The sequence below is a fragment of the Narcine bancroftii genome, chromosome 7 (assembly GCF_036971445.1).
Source record: "Narcine bancroftii isolate sNarBan1 chromosome 7, sNarBan1.hap1, whole genome shotgun sequence".
NCBI classification, from domain to species: Eukaryota; Metazoa; Chordata; class Chondrichthyes; order Torpediniformes; family Narcinidae; genus Narcine; species Narcine bancroftii.
Window position 1 is genome coordinate 212,123,967 of NC_091475.1, and position 26,187 is coordinate 212,150,153.

Genomic DNA, 26,187 nt, shown 5'->3' on the forward strand with positions numbered 1-26,187 from the left:
GTTTATTCTTATGTGTACCAAGCTGCAGATGTTAAGTTTGTTTTGAGAACAGTCCACTTCATCAACTTGTCAATAGTACAACACAGAAGACAGGGTACAGAGTGCAGTGTCAGAGTGGGATCAGTTGGAACAGAGAAAAGGCTGCATAGTTTTAACCTCATGAGGTTAATTCATGAGCCTGATAACAGCAGGTAATAAATCTCCTCACATCTGCTGGCGTGTGATATCACACTCGATAATCTCATACTTCCTGATGAGAGGGGGAAGGGGGCTGGGGTTGGATTCTATTCTAAGCCTGTGGGAGTTATAGGTGGAGTTGATGAGGGGGAAGATGGGTGTGTGATGGTGTTGATGGAAGAAAGGGGGTGTGTAATGGAGTCGATGGAGGGGAGGGGGTGTGTGATGGAGTCGATGGAGGGGAGGGGGTGTGTGATGGAGTCGATGGAGGGGAGGGGGTGTGTGATGGAGATGATGGAGGGGAGGGGGGTGTGTGATGATCTGAACCATGTTCACAACCCTTTGCGGTTCCTTGCATCTTGGGCAAAGCAGTTTCCGGCCGTCCAACGCAGCACCGCACCCTGATGTGCTGAACTTCCTTGGGATTCTGAGGCACTGGTGAACTTTCTTGGCCAGTGCATCGACGTGGATGGTCCAAGTCAGGTTACCAGAGAACTTCAGCCTGTTGACCATCTCCACCCCTGCATTGTTGATGCGGACAGGAACCTTACCTGTGATGTTTATTTGGCCTTTGTTTTGATTGCCAGATGGTGTCTCCTGCCATCGCTTTCGCCTTCATCCCATTCCTGATGACGCTGCTCATCCGCTACCGATACCACTTCCTGCTCTTCTGGAGGGCGGTCATTCTCCGCAAGGTCCAGGATTACTTGACTGGCCTGTCCAGGGAAGAGAGGGCCTTCCAGTACGTCATGTCAAATTGCGTTCCCGGGGACCCAGAGAACATCCTCAGCACCTTTGACAAGTGGTGTTTCCACATGGAATACCTAAGCAATCTGGGGCCGGAGAAAGGTAAATACCGCAGCGGGAATTCAGCACTGATTCCGTTACAGTCGTGCTTCAAAGGGCCAGGACCATCACAATGGACTGAATGGCCTTCATTGCGCTCCAAGCATTCTGCAAGAAGGAGGCTATTTGGCCCATCATTTCAATGTTGGCAGGAAGAAATCCAACCAGTCCTTTCTCACAGTCCAGCTCCAGGGAATGTTCAACATATCTGTCTTGTCAATGCCAACCAAGATTGTCCCATTCACATTCCCATAGAAAATTGTAGCAGGAGAAGGCCATTCAGCCCATCGAACCTGCACCACCATTCAAAACGATCATGGCTGTTCATTTGACCTCAGAATCCTATTCTATTTGCTCATTTGCCCTTCCTCCCTTCTCCCCCTATTACCTCCTGCCTTTGGGACTTGGCTCCTCCCACTATACCCATTCCTTACTCAGGCACCTGCCTTGATGAAGGGCTCAAGCCAAAAACATCTGTTCTATATCTTTCCTGATATAGATTGGGAAACACATTCAGTGAAAGGGTTGGATGGATTAGAATTTTTAAAATGTGTGCAGGATAGTTTTTTGTAGCAATATGTTGAGGGACCCACTAGAGAAGGGGCAGTGTGGGACCTACTGTTGGGGAATGAGTTAGGGCAAGTGACAGAGGTATGTGTTGGGGAGCACTTTGGATCCAGTGATCATGGTACCATTAGTTTCAATATAATTATGGAAAGGGATAGGTCTGGTCCAACGATTAAGGTTTTTGAGTGGGGGAAAGTCAGATATGAAGAGATGAGAAGGGATTTCCAGGGAGTGGTTTGGGCTGATTTGTTTTATGGGAAGGAGGTAGAGGAGAATTGGTGAGCATTTAAAGGTGAGATTTTGAGGGTACAGAATCTTTATGTTCCTGTTAGGATAAAAGGCAGAGCCAGATGTTCAAGGGAGATTAGGAAGTTGATTCGAAATGAAAGGGAAGCCTACATTAAATACAGGAAACAAGGTATGGACGAGATGCTTGGAAGATACATGGATTGTAGAAAGAAGCTTAAGAAGGAAATTAGGAAAGCGAAAAAAAGGTATGAGGTGGTTATAGTGAACAGGGTGAAAGAAAATCCGAAGGGTGTTTACAAATATGTAAATAGCAAAAGGAGAGTGAAGGATAAAATTGGTCCCTTAGAGAATCAGGGCGGACAACTGTGTGCGGAGCTGAATGAGATGGGGGAGATATTGAATGTGTTCTCCAGTATTCACCAGGGAAAAGGAGATGGAATTGTGTAGGATAAGGGAAGCAAAAGGGGATATTATAGAAAATGTAGGGATTAGGAAAGAGGTGTTGGAACTTCTGAGGTATATAAAGGTGGATAAGTCTCCGGGTCCTAAAAGGATCTTCCCCAGGACCTTGAGGGAAGTCAGGGAGGAAATAGCAGAGGCTCTGACAGTGATTTTTCAACAGTCACTGAAGGAAGGTGTGGTGCCATGGGATTGGCGTGTTGAATACGTGGTTTCTCTGTTTAAAAAGGGCTCCAGGTGTAGGCCCGGCAATTATCGGCCAGTAAGTTAGACGTCAGTGGTGGGTAAACTAATGGAAAGTATTCTTAGAGATAATATGCATAAGTATCTAGAGAGACAGGGTCTGATCAAGAACACCTAACATGGGTTTGTGAGGGGAAGGTCATGTTTGACAAATCTTGTTGAATTTTTTGAGGAGATGACTAGGAATGTTGATGAGGGTAGAACAGTAGATGTTGTCTATCTGGATTTCAGTAAGGCCTTCGATAAGGTTCCACATGGAAGGTTGGTAAGGAAGGTTCCAGGTGCTAGGTATTAATGTTGAGATAGTCAGATTGGTTCAACAGTGTCTAGAAGGTAGATGCCAGAGGGTCATGGTGGATAACTGTCTGTCAGGATGGAAGCCAAAGACTAGTGGTGTGCCTCATGGATTGGTGTTGCGTCCCTTGCTGTTTGTCATTTACATTAATGATTTGGATGATGGAGTGGGTGAGTAAATATGCGGACGACACAGAAATAGGGGGAGTTGTGAATAGTAAAGATGCCTTTCAGAGACTGCAGAAGGATTTGGACGTTTAGAAGAGTGGGCTGAAAGGTGGCAGATGGAGTTTAATACCAATAAGTGTGAGGTGCTTCATTTTGGAAAGAATAATCAAAACAGGACATATGCAGTGAAGGGGAGGGCAGAGGAACAGAGAGATCTTGGAATAACAGTTTAGCATTCTTTGAAAGTAGAATCTCAGGTGGATAGAGTGGTGAAGAAGGCTTTTGGTATTGTTACGAGCCCAGAGGATCCCAAAACCCAGCAGCAATAGATATTAATCAAAACAAATGGTTACTTAAACAAAAGTTGATTTTAATTATCTTTCAACATGAAAACACGATCAAACTTTAACTTATCACTATTAACTTAACAAACCTAACTTAGTCCCCTTCTAATTCTAAGCGCATGTGTATGTAATGTGTATGTAAGTTTAGAAAAGTTCATTGATTCACAGTCAAATCTCACTTCTCATTCCTCCAAGTTCACTGGTTGCAGCAGGAAATTCTTATACTGTGCACAGAATTTAACATTTACCAGGCTTTGGTGCTTAAAATTTAAATGGTTACCACTCAGGAAGGTTCTTGTCAGTTTTCAGAGAGATTTGTTGTTCGCTGGACACCTACAACTGATTCGTTGTCACCAGCCTCTTCAGCATCTTGATGAAGAAACTTGCCTCCTCAGGATTCTCTAGATGACAACCTCTTTCTTTCAGGTCACCAGAGAGTTCCTTTTAGTTTCTCTTATTTCAAGTGAAACATTAGACAGCCAGTCCTCTCCTCTTGTATGAACCACAAAGGCTTTGACCAGGCTGCACTAAGCACTCACAACCCGTCTTCCAAATGGGGTTTCCACAAGCTTTCCAGCTTGTCCTGTTCCAGTCCCAACTGCTACTGACTGTAAAAACTGCAGAATTGAATCCCCTCTCTCTCTCTCTGAGAGAAAGCCTGTTTATCTCTCTCTGATTGCAAAGCCACATGACCCTCTTAGAACAGCAAGTTCCTCTCCAGACAGCATGTGGCTCTGATGAGTTCTTTCATCTGTTGTCTCTTGGCCATTCTCCAAAGCTTTTGCAAACGCTCTTGGAGTCCAGCATGAGCAGAGTTCCAGTATTTTAAATAAGATCTGTTTTAAAGTGTTTTATGTGACCTCTACTAAAAACTCTGCCCCAATTTATCTCCCTAAAAATATATCTATAATCTGCCACAGTATGCAGGCCTTTATAAATCAAAGCTTAGAATATAGGAGCTGGGAGGTGATGTTGAGACTGTTTAAGGCATTGGTGAGGCCAAGTTTGGAATATTGTGGCAGTTCTGGTCTCCAAATTATAGGAAGGATATAAATAAGGTGGAGAGGGGGCAGAGAAGATTTACTAAAATGTTGCCTGGATTGCAGTATCTCGAATATGGAGAAAGATTGAGTAGACTGGGTCTTTATTCACTGGAGCATAGAAGGTTGAGGAGGGATTTGATCGAGGTATATAAAATTATGAGGGGGAAAGATAGAGTAGATGTGAATAGGCTCTTCCCCTTGAGGGTAGGAGAGATTGGAATGAGGGGTCATGAATTAAGGGTTGGGGGCAAAAATTTAGAAGTAACCTGAGAGGGAGCTTCTTCACTCAGAGAGTGGTGGCTGAGTGGAATTTCGGAAGAGGTGGTTGTGGCAGGGTCAATTTTGTCATTTAAAGAAAAGTTGGATAGGTATATGGATGGGAGGGGATTGGAGGGTTATGGGCAAAATGCAGGTAGGTGGGACTAGAGGAGATCACTTAAATCGGTGCGGACTAGAGGGGCCGAGATGGCCTCTTTCTGTACTATAAATGTTATATGGTTATGTAAAGGACCCACTGAGTTTCTCCATCATCGTGTTTTTACTTCAACCACGGTGTCTGCAGACATTCATGTTTTGCTTTAGAATCCTGTTCCCCCTTTCTCTCCACACCCCTTGACCCCGTGTCCTCTTGTGGCCACCATTTTAGCCCTGACTATCTACACAATCAATGCCTTGAATCATCTCATACACCTCTAATCCTCCGTCACTCCAAGGAGAAAAGGCAGAGTTCACACTCAACCCTGTTTTCATGACGTCTGCTCCCTTAACCAGGCCACAGCCTTGTAAATCTCCTCTGCATCCTCTTTACGGCTTCCACATCCTTCCGGTAGTGAGGAGACCAGAACTGCTCACAGTGCTCCCAGTGGGGTCTGACTGGGGTCCTATACACAAATGTGCTGGAGAACCTCAGCAGGTCACACAGCGTTCTTTATGTGGCAAAGTTGAAGATACATAAACAACGTTTTGGGCCTGAGCGCTTTATCAAGGTGTGTGTCTCAGTCGGGTAGTGCATGAGCCAATGGACAGACATATCAGTAAGGGAATGGGATAGAGAATTAAAATGGATGGCCCCTGGGAGATCCATGCTATTGCTGTGGACAGAGCTGAGATCCTCAACAAAGCAATCTCCCAGTCTCTGACATAGAGGAGACCAAGTGGGAGCACCGGATGCAGTAGACGACCCCTTCAGATTCATGAGGGAAATGTTGCTTCACTTGGAAGGACTGTTTGGGTCCCTGAATGGTGAAGGAGGAGGTGTGGGCACATGTGGAGCATCTCCTGCAGTCACAGGTACTGTGGGGTGATTAGTGGGGAGGGAGAAGTGGATGAGGGAGTCACAGAGGGAGAGGACTCTGCTGGTGAGGGGAGGAGAGGAGAAGATGTGACTGGTAGTGGGAACATGTGGCATATGTCAGAAATTGCGGAAGATAATATGTTGGATGTGGAGGCTGGTGGGGTGGTAGATCAGGACAATGGGAATCATGTCCTTGTGGTGTGTGGGGACGGAGGGGGCCAAAGCAGAGGTGCTGGTAATGTAGGATATGCAGATGAGTGCCGAGTTAATGGTGTTAGAGGGAAAGCTTTGTTATTTGAAGAAGGAGGACATCTCTGACGATCTGGCACGGAAGTCCTTATTCTGGGTGCAGATGTGACGAAGAAATTGAAAGAATGGAATCCTTACAGGAGACAGGGTGGGAAGAGGTGTAGTCAAAGTAGCTGTGGGAGTTGGTGGGTTCTTCATGAGAATCTGTCGTTCCCAGCAACTTCGGGATCCATCCTTTTATAAATTCCTTCATATCTGACCCTTCTTTGCCTTCTTTCAGGCCCACTATTTTTATGTTGTTTTGCCGACTGTAGTTTTCCAATACGTCATTTTTTGTGACAATAAATCTTGTGTCTCTAATTTTTTTTCGCTCTCTTCCAACTTCCCTCTTAAATCATTTATCTCCATTTCTACAGCAGCTTCTCGTTCCTCCACATTTTCTACTCTTTTCCTATTTCAGTCATCACCAACTCGAAGCTTTGCATTCTGTCTTCAGCTCTTTTCATTTTTCTTTTGATTGAACTAAATTCTAACGATAGCCATTCTTTTAATGACCTCATTTGTTCTTCGAGAAAGGCTTTATCTAAACTTTGTTCTTCTATTTTACCTTCTTTCCTTTGAAATTCTTGGTCTTCTTCCTCCTCTTCGTATGTGTCTATATCATCTTCTTCTCTTCTCTGTATCTGGGTATCTTCATCCATCTCTGGTGAGCTGCTTCTGTATCCTTGCTGGGCCTCCCGCTGCAGGTCGACCCGCTGCTGGGCCTCCCGCTGCTCGGCCTCCCGCTACAGGTCGACCCGCTGCTGGGCCTCCCGCTGCTGGGCCTCCCGCTGCTGGGCCTCCCGCTGCTGGGCCTCCCGCTGCTGGGCCTCCCGCTGCTGGGCCTCCCGCTGCTGGGCCTCCCGCTGCTGGGCCTCCCGCTGCTGGGCCTCCCGCTGCTGGGCCTCCCGCTGCTGGGCCTCCCGCTGCTGGGCCTCCCGCTGCTGGGCCTCCCGCTGCTGGGCCTCCCGCTGCTGGGCCTCCCGCTGCTGGGCCTCCCGTTGCTGGGCCTCCCGCTGCTGGGCCTCCCGTTGCTGGGCCTCCCGCTGCAGGTCAACCCGCTGCTGGGCCTCCTGCAGCAGGTCGTCCCCCTGTCAGTCGCCCAGTTGCCACTCACCCTCTTCCAGCCCTTCATTCTCTTTCTCACCACTCTTCTTTTCTTCTTTGTTCTTTACTTCCCCCAGCCAAATGCCCCAATACTGGGCGTCTCTCAGCTGGCTGCTCCTCAGCTGAGTCCTCCTCCCATCAGTGTTAACCTCTTCTTACTTGCGCACTGCAAGATAAAGGGTCCCGAACCCTAACTCTATCCAACGAAGGGCCCAGGCCCGAAACATTAGTTATCCTTTACTTCCCATGGAGGTTGCAAGACGAACTTCTCCAGCAAGTTTGTGCACAACAGGATGTAGAATTGGTTACCGATATGGGCAGAGAAATGGCAAATGTCATTTAATTCAGACAAATGTGAGGTGTTAACCTGGGAGGTGGGGGGGGGGTGTAATAAAAGAGGCATGTATATAGTGAATGACAGGACTTTTAAAAATATTGATGCGCAGTGGGATCTGGGGGTCCAGGTCTATGGATCGTTGAAAGTGACCATCCAAGTGGATAGGGTGGTAAAGGAGGCCATATGATACTTTTGTGTAGTTAATTACAATCAGAGTGTCTGCAGATTTTCTTGTTTACTAGCATATGGTATGCTTGGCTTTATTGGATCGGGCATTAAGTATAAAAGTAAGGAAGTCATTTTCAGCTATAAAAAACCTTGGTTAGGCGGCACCAGGATTTTTTTTAGATATACAGCACGGTAATAGGTTATTTTGTCTCGCGAGCCCATGCGGCCCAATTTACACCCAATTAATCTACAACCACAGTATGTCTCAAACAGTGGGAGGAAACTAGAATCCCTGGGGGAAACCCACGCAGACATGGAGAAAACGTACAAACTCCTTACAGACAGTGCACGATTCAAACCCCGGTCCTGATTGCTAGCGCTGTAAAGGCGTTGTGCAAACCGCTACACCAACTGTGCCGCCCTAAATTATTGTGTGCAGATTGAGTAGCCCTATTACTGGAAGGAATGTGGAGGTTTTTGAAAGGGTATCAAAGAGGTTTACCAGGATTGTGGCTGGTTTAGAGGGTATGAGGTATGGGGAGAGGTTGGACAAACTTGGATTTCTTTCTCTAGAGCAGGGGTGTCAAACTGAAATTCACAGAGGGCCAAAATTAAAAACTTGGACTAAGTCGAGGGCCGAACTAAATATTTATTGAAAATTTTCAACAACATCTGCATGTTTTCTCTTCTTTCAACATATGTAATGTTAAACTTTTTCTTATTAAAATAAATGTTTAATAATAGTTTTGGATAAACTCTTTCCAGAAGCATTAACAAATGAGAAATAAAATATTTAATAAATAATATTTCTCTATAGATGTTGCTAGTGTGCTGTCGAATAGTAAAATCTGAGGGCTATTGAGAATGTGGGAGAATAACATGATTCCTGAAACAATCCAATGGGTGACTGATTGTGGGCATGAACTCTAGCAGGGTTATTTGCCATGCCCTTTTTCCATTGGTACAGATATCCTTTGATTTACACACTTTGCAAGTTTTATGCCTAATGAGCTTGTATCCAGGTGCAGGACCATTTTTAACCAGGAATATATTTATCACTGTGACATGAAACTATTGGAAGATCGTTTTATCCTGAGATTAAAGTTCATAATCCTTACTCAGGCCTGTGTGTGGGAGGGCGGAGTTTGCGGGCGATCGGGTTGGACAACGACAGTGCGGGGGCATCGGCTCTCGCTGCAGGGCGGCATCTCGGCAGATCAGCGGCCCCGTCACCGTGAGTCGCGGGTTGGCCTGCGGCAGGGAGGGGGAGTGGGCAACGGTCCTGGCGAGGTCAGGCCCGAGGCCTCCGGTTCCGGGCGCTGGGAAGCAGCCTTGGCTTCCCCTGACACCGGCCAGGCCCCAAAACCAGAGTCCACGGTGAGACCCTGCAACGTAAACAGAGGAGGTGGGGGCGATTAGCAGGCTGACGCCAATGCATTCTGTGATTTATTGTATTACTGTGCATGCGCTATACTGGCGCGGCGGCCAGCGGGCCACCTCTAATACATTTTTGAAATGATCTTGCGGGCCAAATATAATTATATCGCGGGCCAAATTTGGCCCGCAGGCCAGAGTTTGACATGTGCGCTCTAGAGCATCAGAGGCTAAGGGGAGACGTGACAGAAGTTTATAAAATTATGAGAGGTATCGATAGAGTGGACAGTCAGATCCTTTCCCCAAGGTAAAGTGTCATATGCTTGTGGTGGTACACAACCGGCCTACTGCAGGAGGCCCCCTCTGTACCTGCAGAAGTGTAAGGAGACAGGACAACACATGACCGGCTGTCAATCAGTCGGCCTGAATGGATCAAGCCCCACCCGGTCAGGTGTCAATCACCCTCTGGGATATAAGCCTGCGCCGGCCTCCCGAAGTTTCTCTCAGAGTTACTGCAGCTACAGCTAGCCTGGCTCTGTGGAAGTCTTTGTGGATTAAAGCCTGTTGTACAGTCTTTACCTTGTGTGTGTCTGATTCTGTCTAACAGCGCACCACAATTTAATCCACAAATTTTTCCCATGGCTGCCATGGAAAAACTCCTGAGTGCAGGGAGCCTCAAAGTCGACCCACGCCACCTGGAAGCCCAGACATGCTTCGAGATCTGGCGGCACGTGGTCGTGGCAATCAGTGAGGCACACGTAGGCAGCATCCTGGACTCAGATTGGAAGAGGCTGGTCCTACTCTGGTCAAAGCTGGGTCTCCACACCTTCCAGGCAACCAAAGGCTGCTCCACGTACAAGAGCAGAATGGACACTTGAGAACTTGTACAAGATTCCCATGAATGTAGTCTGTACAAGGTACCTCCTCAATACCAGAGTCCAGCAACCCGGGGAGATGGCTGAGTCTTACCTGGGACACCTGCGAGAGATGGCCCGACCGTATCTGGCTGAACCTGGGGTAGGTGCAGAGGAGATCAAGAGGCTGATCCGGGACGCCTTTGTCTGAGGGCTATGCACGAGGGTCATCCGACAGAAGCTGCTAGAAGATATATCTACGCCCTGACCAAGACAGTGGAAGTGGTCCAAACCTTGAAAGCTGCAGCCCTACACATCAAAGCCTTCGATTCCAGGTTTCCCCAGGCTCTCTCATGGCCCTCTCACACTGCACCTGCAGCCCCAGACAGAGCTGGGGAGGAGAACATTGCTGCGGCAGGCACCCGCACCCCTGTAAGTACTGTGGGTCCTGGTGTGGGTCAGACCGACAATCGCGTCAAAACTGCCCGGCTAGGAACCAGTATTGTTCCCGATGCGGCAAGAAAGGCCACTTTGCTAAAATGTGCCTCTCAAAACCAGCCAGCAGCTCAGCAGCCCTCTATGACCTCCCCACCTCTGCCACGGACCCCTCCACGTGCGCGTGCCGGGCAGTGCCATTGTTTCCGCTACGACTTCCAGCCCCCGCCCTTGCCAGCGCCGCTCGCCAAGAACTACAGCAGTGTCACTTCCGGCTCACGGCTTGACGACATTTCCAGCTGACACAATGATGTCACTTCCACCAGACACATCGACATCACTTCCCCCGGCGCAAGGAACACGGCTGAGGAAGGAGGCCAGCCATGTGATGGGCCCTCATGTGCCGCCGCCATCTTCAACTAGGCAGCGGTCGACACGGAGTGCCCCCAACGACCACGGGACAATGTGGTCAACACAGGCAATGACCAGGCTGCCACACCGAGGCACCCCACTCCTCCGGACATCGTCATTTGCCGCACGCCGCACCCCATGACTGACGTTGATGTGCTCAACACAGGCAATGACCAGGCCGCCCTACCCATGCTCCACACGCCTCCGGATGCCATAAATCACTGCTCACAACCAGAGAGCGACTACTCCGACCCCAAGATGGTCCTGGCTGCCACCACTCTGACCAGGGACATCCCTCACGACCTCGGGCGCTCTATTATGGACGTGCAAGTCAAGGGGCAGGTAACAAAATGCCTGTTCGACAGTGGCAGCACCGAGAGCTTCATTCACCTGAGCGTGGCCCACTCCCTGAGATTAAAAGTCTATCCCACCACCTGCTCGATCGCCCTCGCTGCCAAGGTTAAGACTGTTGGTACCCTCGGGCGCTGCTCGGTCGATATAACTATGGGAGGGGAGACATACATGTGATTCAGGCTCCTGGTCATGCCCAAACTCTGCACCCCAGTCCTCCTGGGCCTAGATTTCCAGTGCCACCTGCAGAGTGTCACCCTTGCCTTCAGGGGGCCCCAACCTCCACTCACGTCACACAGCACGCCAACCTACCAGCCCCAGCCAACCTGTGGCCTCTCCACACTGCACATCACCCTGCTCTTCCCACATCTTATGCTAGGCTGCAAGCTGATTGCCACCAGAAGTAGGCGCAATTGTGCTGCAGACAGAGACTTCATCAAGGCGGAGGTGCGGCAACTCCTGGCAGAAGGTGTCATAGAGCCCAGTAACAGCCCTTGGAGAGCCCAAGTCCTGGTGGTCAAAGGGGGAAGTAAACCGGGATGATCATGGATTATAGCCAGACCATTAACTAATAAACTGAACTGGATGCCTACCCCTTGCCGAGGATAGCCAACATGGTCAATTAGATAGCCCGCTACCGGGTTTTCTCCACAATTGACCCGAAGTCGGCGTATCACCAAATCTCTATCCACCCGAAGGACAAGCTCTACACCGCCTTTGAGGCGGAAAAGCGCCTGTACCAGTTCCCCTGGGTTCCTTTTGGGGTCACGAACGGAGTCTCTGTTTTCCAGCAGGAGATGGATCACATGGTAGACCGGCACAAGCTGAAGGCGACGTTCCCGTATCTGGATAACGTCACTATCTGTGGCCGTGACCAGCAGGACCACGATGCTAACCTGGAAATATTCCTCCAGACGGTCGTGGAGCTGAAGCTCACTTACAACAAGGAGAAGTGTGTGTTTAGCACCACCCGCCTCACCATCCTGAGGTACTTCATGGCCCATGGAGTCGTCAGCCCAGATCCAGAAAGGATGCACACATTAATAGAGCTACCTCTTCCCCCCCACGCTAAAGGCTCTTTGCAGGTGCCTTGGCCTATTCTCTTATTAATCGCAGTGGGTCCCTCGCTTCTCAGACAAGGTCTGCCCACTGGCCCAAGCCACAACTTTTCCCCTCCCACCTGAGGCGCAGGCAGCCTTCATCCGCATCAGGCAGGACATGGCAGACACCACGATGCAGGCCGTGGATGAGGACTCCCCCTTCCAGGTGGAGAGCAACGCCTCTGAGGTAGCCCTCGCCGCTACCCTCAACCAAGGGGGATGCCCCGTCGCCTTCTTCTCTAGGACTCTCCACGGCTCCAAGCTAGGGCATTCCACCATTGAAAAGGAGGCCCAGACAATTGCGGAAGCGGTCCACACTTGTGCCACTACCTGGCCAGCAGGAGATTCACCCTCCTCATGGACCAGCAGGCCATGGCATTCATGTTTAACACTAACCACAAGATCAAGATCCTGTGCTGGAGAGTTGAGCTGGCAACCTACAGCTACGACATCCAGTACTGCCCCAGGAAGTTTAACGACTCTTCCGATGCCCTTTCTCGCATCTATGCACGACGACAGGCTGCAGGCACTGCATGAGTCCCTCTGCCATCTGGGTGTCACCAAGATGTACCACTTCATTAAGTCCCAGGACCTGCATATAACATCAGGGATGTCAGGGACATGACTGAGGCCTGCCAGGTCTGCGCGGAGTGTAAACCTCATTTCTTCCGCCCGTCCCAGGCCCATGCCATAAAGGCCACCCGGCCCTTCGAGCATCTCGGCATGGACTTCAAAGGGCCCCTGCCTTCCATGATCCAAAACGTCTACTTCCTCACGGTAGTGGATGAGTACTCACGCTTCCCTTTCACTATCCCTTGCCCGAACACCTCCACAGCCACCGTCATCAGGGCCCTGCAGCAGATCTTCACCATGTTTGGCTACCCCATTTTCATCCACAGCGACCGGGGGTCTAGTGTCGTGAGTGATGAGCTGCGCCAGTACCTGATGGCGAGGGGCATCGCGACTAGCCACACGACGAGTTATAACCCGAGAAGCAATGGGCAAGTTGAACGTGAAAATGGGGTGGTCTGGAAGGCAGTCCTCCTGGCTCTCAAGTCGAAAGGGTAGCCCTGCCCGAGGGGCTCCATTACATTCGGTCGCTGTTGTGTACGGCTACCAATGAGACCCCTTATGAATATCTGTTCTCATTCCCCAGGAAGTCGGTGACTGGAATGTCTCTCCCAGAATGGCTCACGTCCCCAGGACCGGTGCTCCTGCATAAGCATGTACAGACACACAAGGCCGAACCTCTGATTGAGCAGGTCTTCCTCCTACACGCGAACCACAACTTCGCCTACATTAGGTTCGGCAGTGGCAGGGAGGACACCGTCTCAACCAGGGACCTGGCACCAGCAGGAGCACCCACCACTCCACGGCATCCTTCAGCCCAGGACGACGCCGACCAGGCATACATCCCCGTCCCCAAGAAGCTATGGGGTGCACAGGACCTCCTTGACCACCAGGGGCCTGCTTCAACCCTGGGAGACGAACGTATCCCCACACCCATCCAATACAACTTTTACACGTCAACCCTGGCCCCCTCGGCCACCCCTCCACGCAGCACCACACCAGTCACACAGACCTCTGCTGCCAGCCCCCCCACTTCCCCTCCGACCAGTGACCAAGAGCCAGTCCTACGACGGTCACAGAGACTCCAGCGGTCGCCAGATCATCTCAATCTGTAAATATTGTATTTTGTATAGTGGGTACGATTCCTTGTTACTGCTCCCTCCCCCCCGGGACAATTTTAAAGAAGTGGATGAATGTGGTGGTACACCACCGGCCTACTGCAGGAGTGTAAGGGAACAGGACAACACCTGGCCAGTTGTCAATCAGTCAGCCTGAATTATTCAAGTCCCACCTGGTCGGGTGTCAATCACCCTCCGGGATATAAGCCTGCGCCGGCCTCCCGAATTCTCACTCAGTTACTGCAGCTACAGCCAGCCTGGCTCTGTGGAGGTTTTTGTGGATGAAAGCCTGTTGTACAGTCTTTACCTTGTGTGTGTCTGATTCTGGCTAACAGCGCACCACAATTTAATCCACAAATTTTGCTAACCACCTAACCAACCATCTGCACCAACATATCCTACAATGCCACTACTGTACGACGTACTGGCGGACATGCTGGCAAAACAAACTTTCTCACTGTAGCTCAGAACGTGTGACAATAAACATACTTCTGTGAGGAAGCACGTTCAGTGAGTGGAGGTCATTCTGCCATTTTTGATCTGTCCCTTCTCTTTCTCCAAGATTCATGGATCTCAGGGTAAAACACAAAGATCCATCAATCACTGACATTGTGAACTGGGGTGCAGTGAGATCCCCATCCATCCAAAGGTGTTGATGTTGGGAAGAGTATTGGGTTTGGTGGATTCACAGAGAGAAGAATCTGGACTCAAGTGTTACAATCTCAAGTAACTTTAATTCTTTCTTCTTCTTCTTCTTTGGCTTGGCTTCGCAGACGAAGATTTATGGAGGGGGGTAAAAGTCCACGTCAGCTGCAGGCTCGTTTGCGGCTGACAAGTCCGATGCGGGACAGGCAGACACGGTTGCAGCGGCTGCAGGGGAAAATTGGTTGGTTGGGGTTGGGTGTTGGGTTTTTCCTCCTTTGCCTTTTGTCAGTGAGGTGGGCTCTGCGGTCTTCTTCAAAGGAGGTTGCTGCCCGCCAAACTGTGAGGCGCCAAGATGCACGGTTTGAGGCGAGATCAGCCCACTGGCGGTGGTCAATGTGGCAGGCACCAAGAGATTTCTTTAGGCAGTCCTTGTACCTTTTCTTTGGTGCACCTCTGTCACGGTGGCCAGTGGAGAGCTCGCCATATAACACGATCTTGGGAAGGCGATGGTCCTCCATTCTGGAGACTTGACCCACCCAGCGCAGCTGGATCTTCAGCAGCGTGGACTCGATGCTGTCGACCTCTGCCATCTCGAGTACTTCGACGTTAGGGATGAAAGCGCTCCAATGGATGTTGAGGATTACACGGTAATCGACCACTATTTCAGTTAAGTGACAAGATATGGAATTCACCTCAGACTTAGAATGGACTCCAACAACAGTAAACCCATATTTTTTACACACACACACACACACACACACACACACACACACACACACACACACACACACACACACACACACACACACACACACACACACACACACACACACACACACACACGCACACCTAGTTCCCTGACCAATAAGGGTGCAGCTCCCTGCAAGTATTGATCTATCGCAATACTACAGCTCAGCTCAGCTCAGCTTCAGTGCTAGGCACACCTTACCTGTGACCCTTTCAGTGATGTCCAGAGTTTGGACCACAAGACAAAGAGAGAGAATGTACTGTGTGTTGGTGTTATATACTGGGATAATCTGTGCTTCTAGCCAATAATGACCCTGGGAGATTTAAATTAGCCAATGGCAAGGTGTGCACTAATGAGTGGCCGGAGTCCAACCTTGATTGACAAGTGATGTAAGTTCTAAATTAAGTTTTAGACAGGGTGGACAGTGACCAACCACAATCCACACATTCCAGACAAGTAGGGAGGCTGCGTTTCCTCCACGCAAAACAAATGGACAGTGTACAGCATGAGACCGCATTTTCTTCCCCTTCCCGCCCCACTACAGGTCGGATCCTGGAGCGGCTGATCTATGAGAATGCTCCCCAGACAGTCCTGGAGCTTGGAACGTACTGCGGCTATGCCACGCTCCGCGTGGCTCGAACCCTGCCCCTCTATGCTCGGCTCTACACAGTGGAGATGGACGAGAGGAATGCAGCCGTTGCCGAGAAGATCATCCGCTTGGCAGGCTTCGACGAGGACACGGTGAGTAGAGACAGCCTCACCCAAGGGATGATGCCCTCCGCCCTCTCAACACCATTGGTCACCTTTGCCTTCAATGGGGCATTAGATAGAAACGTGTAGGTGTATAAATAGTGCAGTGTAATGGAGGTTTACATTGCGGAAACAGGCCCTTCGGCCCAACTCATCCATTCCAACCCAAGTTGCCTACCCAAACTAGTTCTGTTTGCCTGCAGAGTAAAACATGAAAGTCTGCAGACACCATGGTTGAAGTGAAAACACAAAGCTGGAGAAACTCAGCTGGTCAAACAGTGTCCTTTACACTGCAAAGATAATGATATAGAACCAACGTTTTGGGCTTGAGCCCTCTATCAAGGCACAAGCAAAATATTCAGTGGGCTTTGGGGGCCTGTTGACATATTGCTCATACATAGATGAAGGGCTTAAGCCCAAAATGTTGGTGATGTATCTTTATCTTTGCTCTATAAGGTACATGGCTTGGCCTTCAGGATAGGATGGGTCGTTTACTAGGCTGGGTGCTTTTCCAAGTCAGTGGGAGTTGTAGACGAAGTCGATTGGAGGGGAGGAGAGCTTGTGATTGTCTCAAGAACAAACACAACCCTCAGCAGGCAAAACAGCGAACTTTATACAGCAAAGGTACATAAGCAACTTTTCAGGCTTGAGCCCTTCATCGAGGTGTGAGCAAAATGTCGGCAGGGGCCTCCTCCTGCCCCTCCCCCTCACCTTTTGTTTGGACGCCTGTCTATGTTTTGGTGATACCTTGATGTAGGGGTGAAGCCCGAAACGTCGGTGACGTAGTGTGGTGATATGTAATTACACCACTAGGTCACCAGAGGGCATCCCGGTGACCTCGTCTATAAAGCAGTCCAGAGCTATATTTGAGCCTCCCAGGTTCGCCTTGCAGAGAGACAGACAAGACCTCTTAGTGTACCTATTAGTTTATTAAAGCTGTCTTATACTCGCACTGCTGGTGTGGTTATTGTCAGTACACGTATCTTAATCGTTGCTACATAAAAGACACTGTTTAACCTGCTGAGTTTCTTCTGCATTGTGTTTCACTCCATTTTTTCTGCGTTCAGTCCACATCCCCCAAACCTTTCCTATCCACATATATGTCTTCTTTCAAACACTATAACTGCTCCCACCTCGTTCACTTTCTCTGTCAGCTCGCTCCACAGACCTACCTCCCTCCTTGTGAGAAAGATACCTTCTAAATCTTTCCCTCTCCGCTTAGCACACAGTTCTGGTGACTGTGTTGGTTTGGAAAGAGTTCATCAGGATGGTGCCTACTTCAGTGTGCCCGAGTGATGGGGAGAGGTTGAACAAAGATGGTTGTCCTCTGGTGTGTCAAAGGCTGAGGGGATACAAATTCGCCGACGATACCACGGTAGTGGGTTGTATAAAAGAAGGGGATGAGTCCGCATGCAGGAGGGAGATTGAAAACTTGGCCGAATGGTGCACCAACAACAACCCCACACTCAATGTCCCCAAAACCAAGGAGCTGATTGTTGACTTCAGGAAGGGAAGGCCAGAGATGGATGATCCAGTGATCACTGGGGAATCAGAGTGTAATGGTCTGGATTGTTTGTACTCATTCGCCAGTAAAGGCACAGGCTGGCCTGTCCCCTGATGACACTCTCCCCTGGACTCCTCCCTGTGGCCTAAGCCATAAAGGTCGAGCCACCTCTTTCTTCCCGGCACTTCCCTAGCTTGGATCAATGGCCAGCTCAAGTCATTATGTACAATAAAGCCTATTGTTCCCCTCAGTCTTGGTCCTTGTAATTATTGGGGCAATGGGTAGTGCCCAACACAGAGGTGGAGAGTGGGAGTTTCTATCTCAGAGGATCTTTCCTGGACCCAACACACCAACGGCATAATGAGGAAAGCACGTCAGCACCTCTACTTCCTCAGGAGTTTGCGGAGGTTTGATATGACAGCAGAAACTCCAACAAATTTCTACAGAGGTGTGGTGGAAAGTGTGCTGACTGGCTGCATCAAAGTCTGGTATGGTAACACCAATACCCCTGCAGTGTGTTGTGCTGAGGGCTGGCACCGCTTCCCGGCTCTGTCCCCATCTGCTCACATATAACCCTGGTTTCCCGCCTGAACCCAGAACCCTTCTGAAGATGACTGTGAGACCCTACCTTTAATTCTATGCTAATAAAAGCATTTGTTCTCCCTCCAGTTGTGAGAGCTTTTATTCACGCTACAAATTTTATTAGCTTATTCCCGAAATGATGGAAGCGCTACTCAAGCCAGGTATACTGGTGATAGACCCTCTGTCCCCTGACACAGCTGAGGAGTTAATGTACTGGCCAGATTGCTTCCAGGCCTACCCGAACACGACCAGAGATGTCTTTTACACCGATGAACTCAGGAGGTCTGCACTCGTTTCGAGGGTAGGAACGAAAGGGTACGCAGTCATCAGGGACTGAACTACATGTGATGCTGCCATTGAGGCATTGAAGGCTCAGCACCTGAAGTTGCAAAACGAGGTCCTAGCGAGGCACCGACTCGCTCTACATCACCCATGGCCAGGAGAGACCATCGATGATGACCTCCTGGATCTGTGGACACTTGCCAAGAAGTGGAAGTACGAAGCTGCTACAGGTCATGTTCGTGGCGAAGAACAGATCCAGGACATATTAGTCATGGGGGTCCACTTGAAGTACATGAGGCAGCGACTGCTTGAGTAAGGAAAGAAGGACCTGGCTAATCACGTTGAGCTGGCCAAATCACTGGAACAGGCCAAGCTCAAGAACGACGACCTCGAAGCCAGCAAGTTCACTCACCCAGGTGCTTCCTTCCAAGGACCGGCTGCTCCCGCTACCCCAGCCCTAACGGCTGCCACTTCCCGTACTAGGGAGTGCTCCTGTATGAGGGAGGGCTTTTCCTGTGGCAAGAGGCCAGCATCCACGATCTCGTTGCCCGGATAAAGACTCGGTGTCTTCCAGCTGTGGAAAGAAAGGGCAATGGGCGAGGGTTTGCCTTGCGAGGGAAAGTCTGGGGAAGTCCACGGCCTGCACCGCTCCTGGATCCAATTCTAGCCCTAAGCCCTTTGTCCTGAATTCACCTGAACCCATTTGCTATGCTACACACTGAAGGAGGGTGGCAGTGAGGAAATGGTGCGAAAAGGCTTGGCGGCCATCTTACCGCAACTCAAATTCAAACTTGGCGCTATCATCGTCAGAGGAAGAAGGAGAGTGGCCATCTTGCGAGGTCAACGCCATCTTACCCACACAGGGCAACCCAGGATGGTGGGGGCCACTCGAGTGAGGAATATGGAGTCTCCGGGGTCCTTGCCTTGATGGTCCAAGATCAGGATAGACCTCACCAGCTCATCAACTCCATAGTGACTGTGAAGGTAAACGAACATTGCACTAAATGCCTAATCGACACAGGCTCTACTGAAAGCTTCAGACTCACGGACTGTACAAGAAAACAACCTAAAGATGTATCCTTCTAATTACCGCATATTCCTTGCGTCTCATTCACATTCTACGTGTGTTCAACAACATTGTATAGTACACTTGTCGTTTGAAGGGGAGGGAATTCTGTAAATTTTCCCTGTATGAACCTGATGAATTGTGTGCTCCGGTGTTGCTGGGTCTGGACTTCCTGTGTTACCTTAAAAGCGTGACCTTGGAGTATTCTGGACCCCTCCCCCCTGTAACGGTTCGGAATGGAGGGCCCCTAAAATTAGAACCCACATGCAACCTCTCCACACTGAATATCGAACCCCTCCTTCCCGAATCTGCCCCCAGACTGCAAACCTATTGTGACCAAGAGCAAGAGGTACAGCATAGCAGACTGAGATTTCATACAGTCTGAGACACGACATCTGCTGGATGAAGATATCATCGAATCTAGCACCAGCCCTTGGAGAGGGCAAGTGGTGGTGGTAAAGGGGGAAAACAAGTCCAGGCTAGTAATTGACTATAGCCAAACTATTAATTGGTACACACTCCTGGACGCAAACCCCTTCCCTTGAATTTCAGACATGATGATTGATATTGCGCAGTATCGGGTCCTCTCAACCATCGACCTGAAAGCGTGGGGTTTTTCTCATATAATGCCCAATGGATCCCTCAATACGCTGATAAGGTTCACCCTGTCTTAAAAGCCACTCATTTCCCCTCTCGGCTGAAGCCCAGACGGCTTTTAACCACCTCTGAAATCACATTGCGAAGGCCACCATGCACGCGGTGGACGAGAATGGACCTTTCCAAGTGGAATGCAATGCTTCAGACGTAGACCTGGCTGCTACCCTCAACCAGGTGGGTAGACCGATTCCATTACAAGGCCACGAGCTTCGGAACCCATCAGTGGAAAAGAAGGCTCAGGCCATTGCAGAAGCCGTGAGGCATTGGAGACCCTACCTGGCTGGTAGGAAATTTACGCTCCTCACTGACCAGGACTTGGTCACATTTATGTTTAATTATGTCAAGGGGACAAAATCAAAAATGACAGGATTTCTCGGTGGAGGATCGAGTTCTCCATCTACAATTATGACATCGCCTATCGGCCAGGAGCCAATATTGACCCTCCAGATGCCTTATCCAGAGGAAGCTGAGCCTCTGCACACACCGGCCAACTGCGGTCTCTGCATAATGAGCTCTGCCATCCAGGAGTCACCCACATAGCTCATTTTGTCAAGGCGCGCAATCTGCCCTACTCCATGGAAGACGTCTGGGAAATGACCAGGTCTTGCCAGGTCTGCACGGAGTGCAAGCCGCACTTCTACCGCCCCACAAAGCTGCACCTGATCAAGTCCTCCAGGCCCTTCGAACGGCTCAGTGTCAATTTTAAGGGACCTCTCCCTTCCTCTCTAATATTGATGAGTACTCCCACTTCCTGGTCACCATCCTATGTCCAGATACATCCACTTCAGTCATAAAGGCCCTCGATTTCATTTTTGCTCTGTTCAGGTATCCCAGCTATGTTTATAGCCACGGAGGTTCATCTTTTGTATGTAGCGAAGAGCTACATCAGTACCTGCTGGCGAGGGGCATCGTGCCCAGCAGGACCACTAGCTCCAACCCCCGGGGGAATGGGCAGGTTGAAAAGGAGAACGCCATGGTCTGGAAGGCTGTCAAACTGGCTGTTACTCCAACCTGCCATGGAGTGGGATATCATAGCATGTAATGGATCCGATTGGGTTTTCCAGTTTCTGCTGCTTTCCACAGCCTGGAATTCCCAAACTCAATCAGAGTCTCATGACTTTGGACTCTTACTTTCCACATTATTTATTGCTGAATCATTATTTTCTGTATTTGCACAGTCGGTTCGTACAGTTTTTGTTTGCACTACCAATAAGTAGAAATTCTGCCTGGCCTGCAGGAAAAAGAATCTCAGTGTTGTATGGGATGTTGTGTCGTGTACTCTGACCGTGAGTCAGAACGACGTGAACAGTTCACTCCAGAGGCAGAGGAGCGCCAGCAGCAGGTAAACTGATTGTACGCGGAACAGCACAGTACGGCCCAACTAAGCTATTCCCATCGCCTGCACATGATCCACATTCCCCTCTTCCCTGTCTGTTCATGTGCCTGTCTAGATGCTTTCTTTGACATCGCTGTCACCACCTCCCCCACCTGTGTATTCCAGGCACCTACTGTGCGAGGAGAAAATTATTTCCTTGCACTTCCCTAAACTCCCCCCCCCCCCCACCATAAACCTGTTCCTTCTAGTGTTTCCCACCCTGGGCATCTATTTGCCCATTCGATACATCTCACAATTTTACACAGTTCTACCAGGTCTCAAAGTTCAGATTTATTGTCAGAATACATCACACACAGCCCTGAAGTTCTCTTTCCTGTGGGTCAGGCAGAATTACCACTTACCTGTTGTGCAAAAATTTACGCTCCTCACTGACCAGGACACGAGAGAGAAATGTGAACAAGAAGGAAGTGTAAACACACTGTGCAGTACAGGAAATAAATATTCAATCATGTATAATGTACAGAGTCCTCAAACGAGTCCCTGATTGAGTTTGTCGTTGATGGGGTCTAATGGGGAAGAGGAGCAGCTGTTCCTGAACCTGTTGGTGCGAGTCTTGTGGCACCAAGACCTCTTTCCTGAAGGCAGCAGTGTGCTGGGTGGTGTGGATCCTTGACGATCACTGCTGCTCTCCAATGGCAGCGTTGCCTGTAGATGTTCTTGATGGTGGGGAGGGTTTTGCCTGTGATGTCCTAGGCTGTTGAAGGGCCTTTCGCCCAGGGGAATTGGTGTTCCTGTACCACACCATGATGCAGCCAGTGGGCACAATTTCTACCACTCCTCTGTAGAAATTTTCCAGGGTTCCAAACTCCGCAAACTCCTGAGGAAGTAAAGGTGCTGACGTGCTTTCTTCACAACGCCATTAGTGTGTTGGGTACTGGAAAGATCCTTCGATATAGTGAGGGCTGAATTTAGAATACATTCTGTAAGGCGTGGCCTCAACCTTATAAATGACTCCCCCACCCCCATCCCAACACTGTGGTCACAGCCTCTTCTCACTGATCCCTTTAGACAGAAGGTACAGAAGCTGCAAGCCTCAGTACCTCCAGGTCAATGATTTTTTTTTATCCCCAACTGTTATCAGGGTCCTGAACTCCCCATCTGCCTAACCCTATTCATAAGCTACCCCCACCACCACCAAAAGACATGTCTCACTAAGGAAGGAACTCTCCTGGGCATTTTGCAGGACTTCCCCACCCCCCCCCCCCCCCCCCCCCCCCCCCCCCCCCCCCCCCCCATGTTCTGACCAATACTGGTAGAGATATTGATGCCCTTTGTTGACATCTCAACAACGTGCTTGTCCCAGCTCGGGCCACAGGAAATGTTTATTTCCAACCTGATGCTATGGACAGATGTGTGGATCTGCCCCTCTCCTGAAGTCAGTGATCAGCCCTTCATCTTCTTGATGTTGGGGAGGGAGAGGCTGTTATCATGGTACCCTGCCATGAGGCTTTCAATCTCTTTCCTGTATTCCATATGATCATTGTTTCACCATGCTAGACCCTCTGCTGTGGGAAGAGGAAAGGGAGGGCGAGGGGATAAAGGGCAGGGGAGGGAGAGGGGGGAAGGAGAGCAGGGGAGGGCGAGGGGATAAAGGGCAGGGGAGGGAGAGGGGGGAAGGAGAGCAGGGGAGGGAGAGGGGGGAAGGAGAGCAGGGGAGGGAGAGGGGAAGAAGAGCAGAGGAGGGAGAGGGGGGAAGGAGAGCAGGGGAGGAGAGGGGGAAGGAGAGCAGGGGAGGGAGAGGGGGGAAGGAGAGCAGGGGAGGGAGAGGGGGGGAAGGAGAGCAGGGGAGGAGAGGGGGGAAGGAGAGCAGGGGAGGGAGAGGGGAAGGAGAGCAGGGGAGGGAGAGGGGGGAAGAAGAGCAGGGGAGGGAGAGGGGGAAGGAGAGCAGGGGAGGGAGAGGGGGAAGGAGAGCAGAGGAGGGAGAGGGGGGAAGGAGAGAGAGAGAGAAGGAGAGAGAGAGAGAAAGCGAGAGAGAGGGAGAGAGATGGAGATTTACTCTGTATCTATCACCTTGAGAGTGTTTGGTGAGACAATGTAGACTGAGAGACAGAGCTTTTCTCTGAGTTTTATCCCGTGCTATCTGTGTCCTGGGAGTTTTCAATGGGATAGTGGAGAAGGAGCTTTATTCCGTGTCTCACCGTGCTAGACCTGAAGTGGGCTTGCTTCCCTCTATGCAGGTGGAACAGATTGTCCGACCTTCTGACGAGGTTATCCCTCAGTTCAGGGGAGAAGTTTGGTGTAGACAGGATTGACTTCATCTTCATGAACCACTGGAAACGCTGCTACCTGCGGGACTTGCAGCTGTTGGAGGACTACAACCTGTTGCAGGAGGGCAGCGTCATCCTGGCGGACAACGTGATCTTCACTGGAGCCCCCACTTCATGCAATACGCCAAGAGCTGCGGCAAGTACAGCTGGAAGATCCACCGCACCCACCTTGACTACTTCCGCCACATCAGGGACGGGATGGCAGAGCTCACGTTCACCTGGGCTCAAGTAACAGCCCTTGGGCACAACCTGTGAGACCAGAGTGGATGTCCAGAATTGGATAGAGAATGCCACCTGATCAACCTGCATCCCATCCACCCTCTCCACACAGCTCCCACCCTCATAACCCATCAACTCTCCATCTCTCTTCACCCCACCGTCCCCGCTGCCTCACATTCCCCAATTCACGTGCCCTGAACATCTTACAAATCCCTTCACCCTATCAGCTCCCCATTGCCTTCGGCCCCCACATTCCCCAACCACACATCCTTCCCATAACCAGCGTAAAAACATACAGGAAATGCTGGAGGACCCAAATGGCCTCGCAGCATCCGTAGGAGGTCGAGATACATCACCGACGATTCAGGCCTGAACCCTTCTTCAAGGTTCAAGCAAAAAGCAGGCAGGTGTCGGAATAGGGACTGGGCAGAGGAAGGGGGAAGAATGGGGGAGAGGAGTCCAGACCAACAGCCAAAAGGTGTTAATTGGATATGATTTGATTTTTCCAGACCACGGTGCACACACACATTTCTCACAAATTCAGTACATAACAATCACATAAATACAGAGAAGGAAGGGCTCAGGCCCGAAACTTGGATAATAAATCTTTCCCTCCTATGGACACAGTGAGACCAGCCAAGTTCCTCCAGCGTTTACTGTGTTTTGACATACATACGTAAACATACAATATAAAATAAGTGTAATTTACTCAGTTTAATTTATGTGACCCAAGATTACAGGACACGGTTCATCAATCTCATGGCCTGCGGGAAGAAGCTATTTCCAGCCTGGGAGTCCTGATTTTGATGGTCCTGTACCTCCTTCCTGGTGCTAGTGGGTCAAAGGTCCTGTAAAAACCCAGAAATGCTGGAGGAACCCAGCCGGTCTCACAGGTGTCTATAGGAGGTAAAGATATATTACTGATGTTTTGGCCTGAGCCCTTCTTCCAGGGGGAGTAAGAAGCAGACAAGTGTCTGAATAAAGACTGGGAGAGAATGGGAGGGGGAGAGCCCAGACCAACTGACAGAAGGTGCTATATATGATAAGGGGAAAGGAGAGAATTGATTTTGGCTCCGTGAAAGGAGAGAAGTGGGAAAAGAGGGAGATGTTCAGACAGAGCTGGGGGGAAAAAGATGTGTGGGGGGAGTGTTTTAATGGAAACAGGAGGTCAATGTTAATTCAGACACTGTGACTGTAGTAAAACACACACAGAGATGCTGAAGGAACTCACCCAGTCTTGCAGTATCTATAGAAGGTAAAGATATATTACCGATGTTATGATAAGAGGAAAGATGAGAATTGATTTTGGCTCAATGAAAGGAGACAGGGAAAAGGAAGAGAGAGGGTTGGAGACGGGGGAAGAAGATAAAACCATATAACAATTACAACACAGAAACAGGCCAGTTCGGCCCTTCTAGTCCATGCCATACACCTTCTCCCACCTAGTCCCATTGACCCGCACCCGGACCATAACCCTCCACACCTCTCTCGTCCATGTACCTATCCAACTTTTCCTTAAATATTAAAATTGAACCCTCATCTACCACTTTGGCCGGAAGCTCATTCCACACTCCCACCACCCTTTGAGTGAAGATGGGGTGGGGTTTAACAGAAACCGAAGAAGTTGATGTTAATGCCATCCAGTTGGACAGAAGATGAGGGGTTGTTCCTGCAAACTGCGGGCGGTCTCAGTCTGTCAGTGCACGAGACCACGGACAGACATGTCGGCAAGGGAATGGGATGAGGAATTGAAGTGGATCTCCCAGTGGCCACCCATTTCAGTAATATATCTTTACTCCTCTGGATGCTGCGAGTTTCTCCCAGCATTTACTGTGTGTTTTTACAATCACAGCATCTGCAGATGTCAGTGTTTCACTCCTCAACCCAGTGTAAGCCATTCAGGTACCATCTTCCACATCCCTCAACCATGCCCTCTCTCTTCTCCCACTGTCCTTCTCTGGGTTTAATTCCACCACTCAGTTGCCCTGAGAGATGAGGACGAAGATACCCACAATATATTCCCGAGAACATTGATGACAATTTCAGGTATCAGTATTGCTGATCAAGCAGTTCCCAGAGTATTAATCCCAGTGGGCCTGAGTTCAAATTTGAGAATTGAAGATTCCTTTATTGTCAAGTAACAATACAGAAATGTAATATAGTGTTACATGAAATTGCTTTTTGGCCTGATGTGAGTCGCCAATAGTGACGTCCTGTGCCCTTACAGAACGATAGAAAGGGAAGCAAAAGAGCCACTGAGTGTCCGTGGATTTA

At 49.8% G+C, this 26,187-nt stretch overlaps 1 protein-coding gene across 1 annotated transcript; it reads left to right on the forward strand.

The window, feature by feature from the left end:
- The first annotated feature begins 764 nt into the window (after window positions 1-764).
- On the forward strand, window positions 765-24,331 carry tomt (transmembrane O-methyltransferase). The gene is given in 5 exon segments (XM_069892567.1): window positions 765-1,026; window positions 15,735-15,931; window positions 23,605-23,652; window positions 23,654-23,801; window positions 23,804-24,331. Coding segments are annotated over 5 exon segments (801 nt in total). The 3' UTR covers window positions 23,950-24,331.
- The last annotated feature ends 1,856 nt before the right edge of the window (window positions 24,332-26,187 follow it).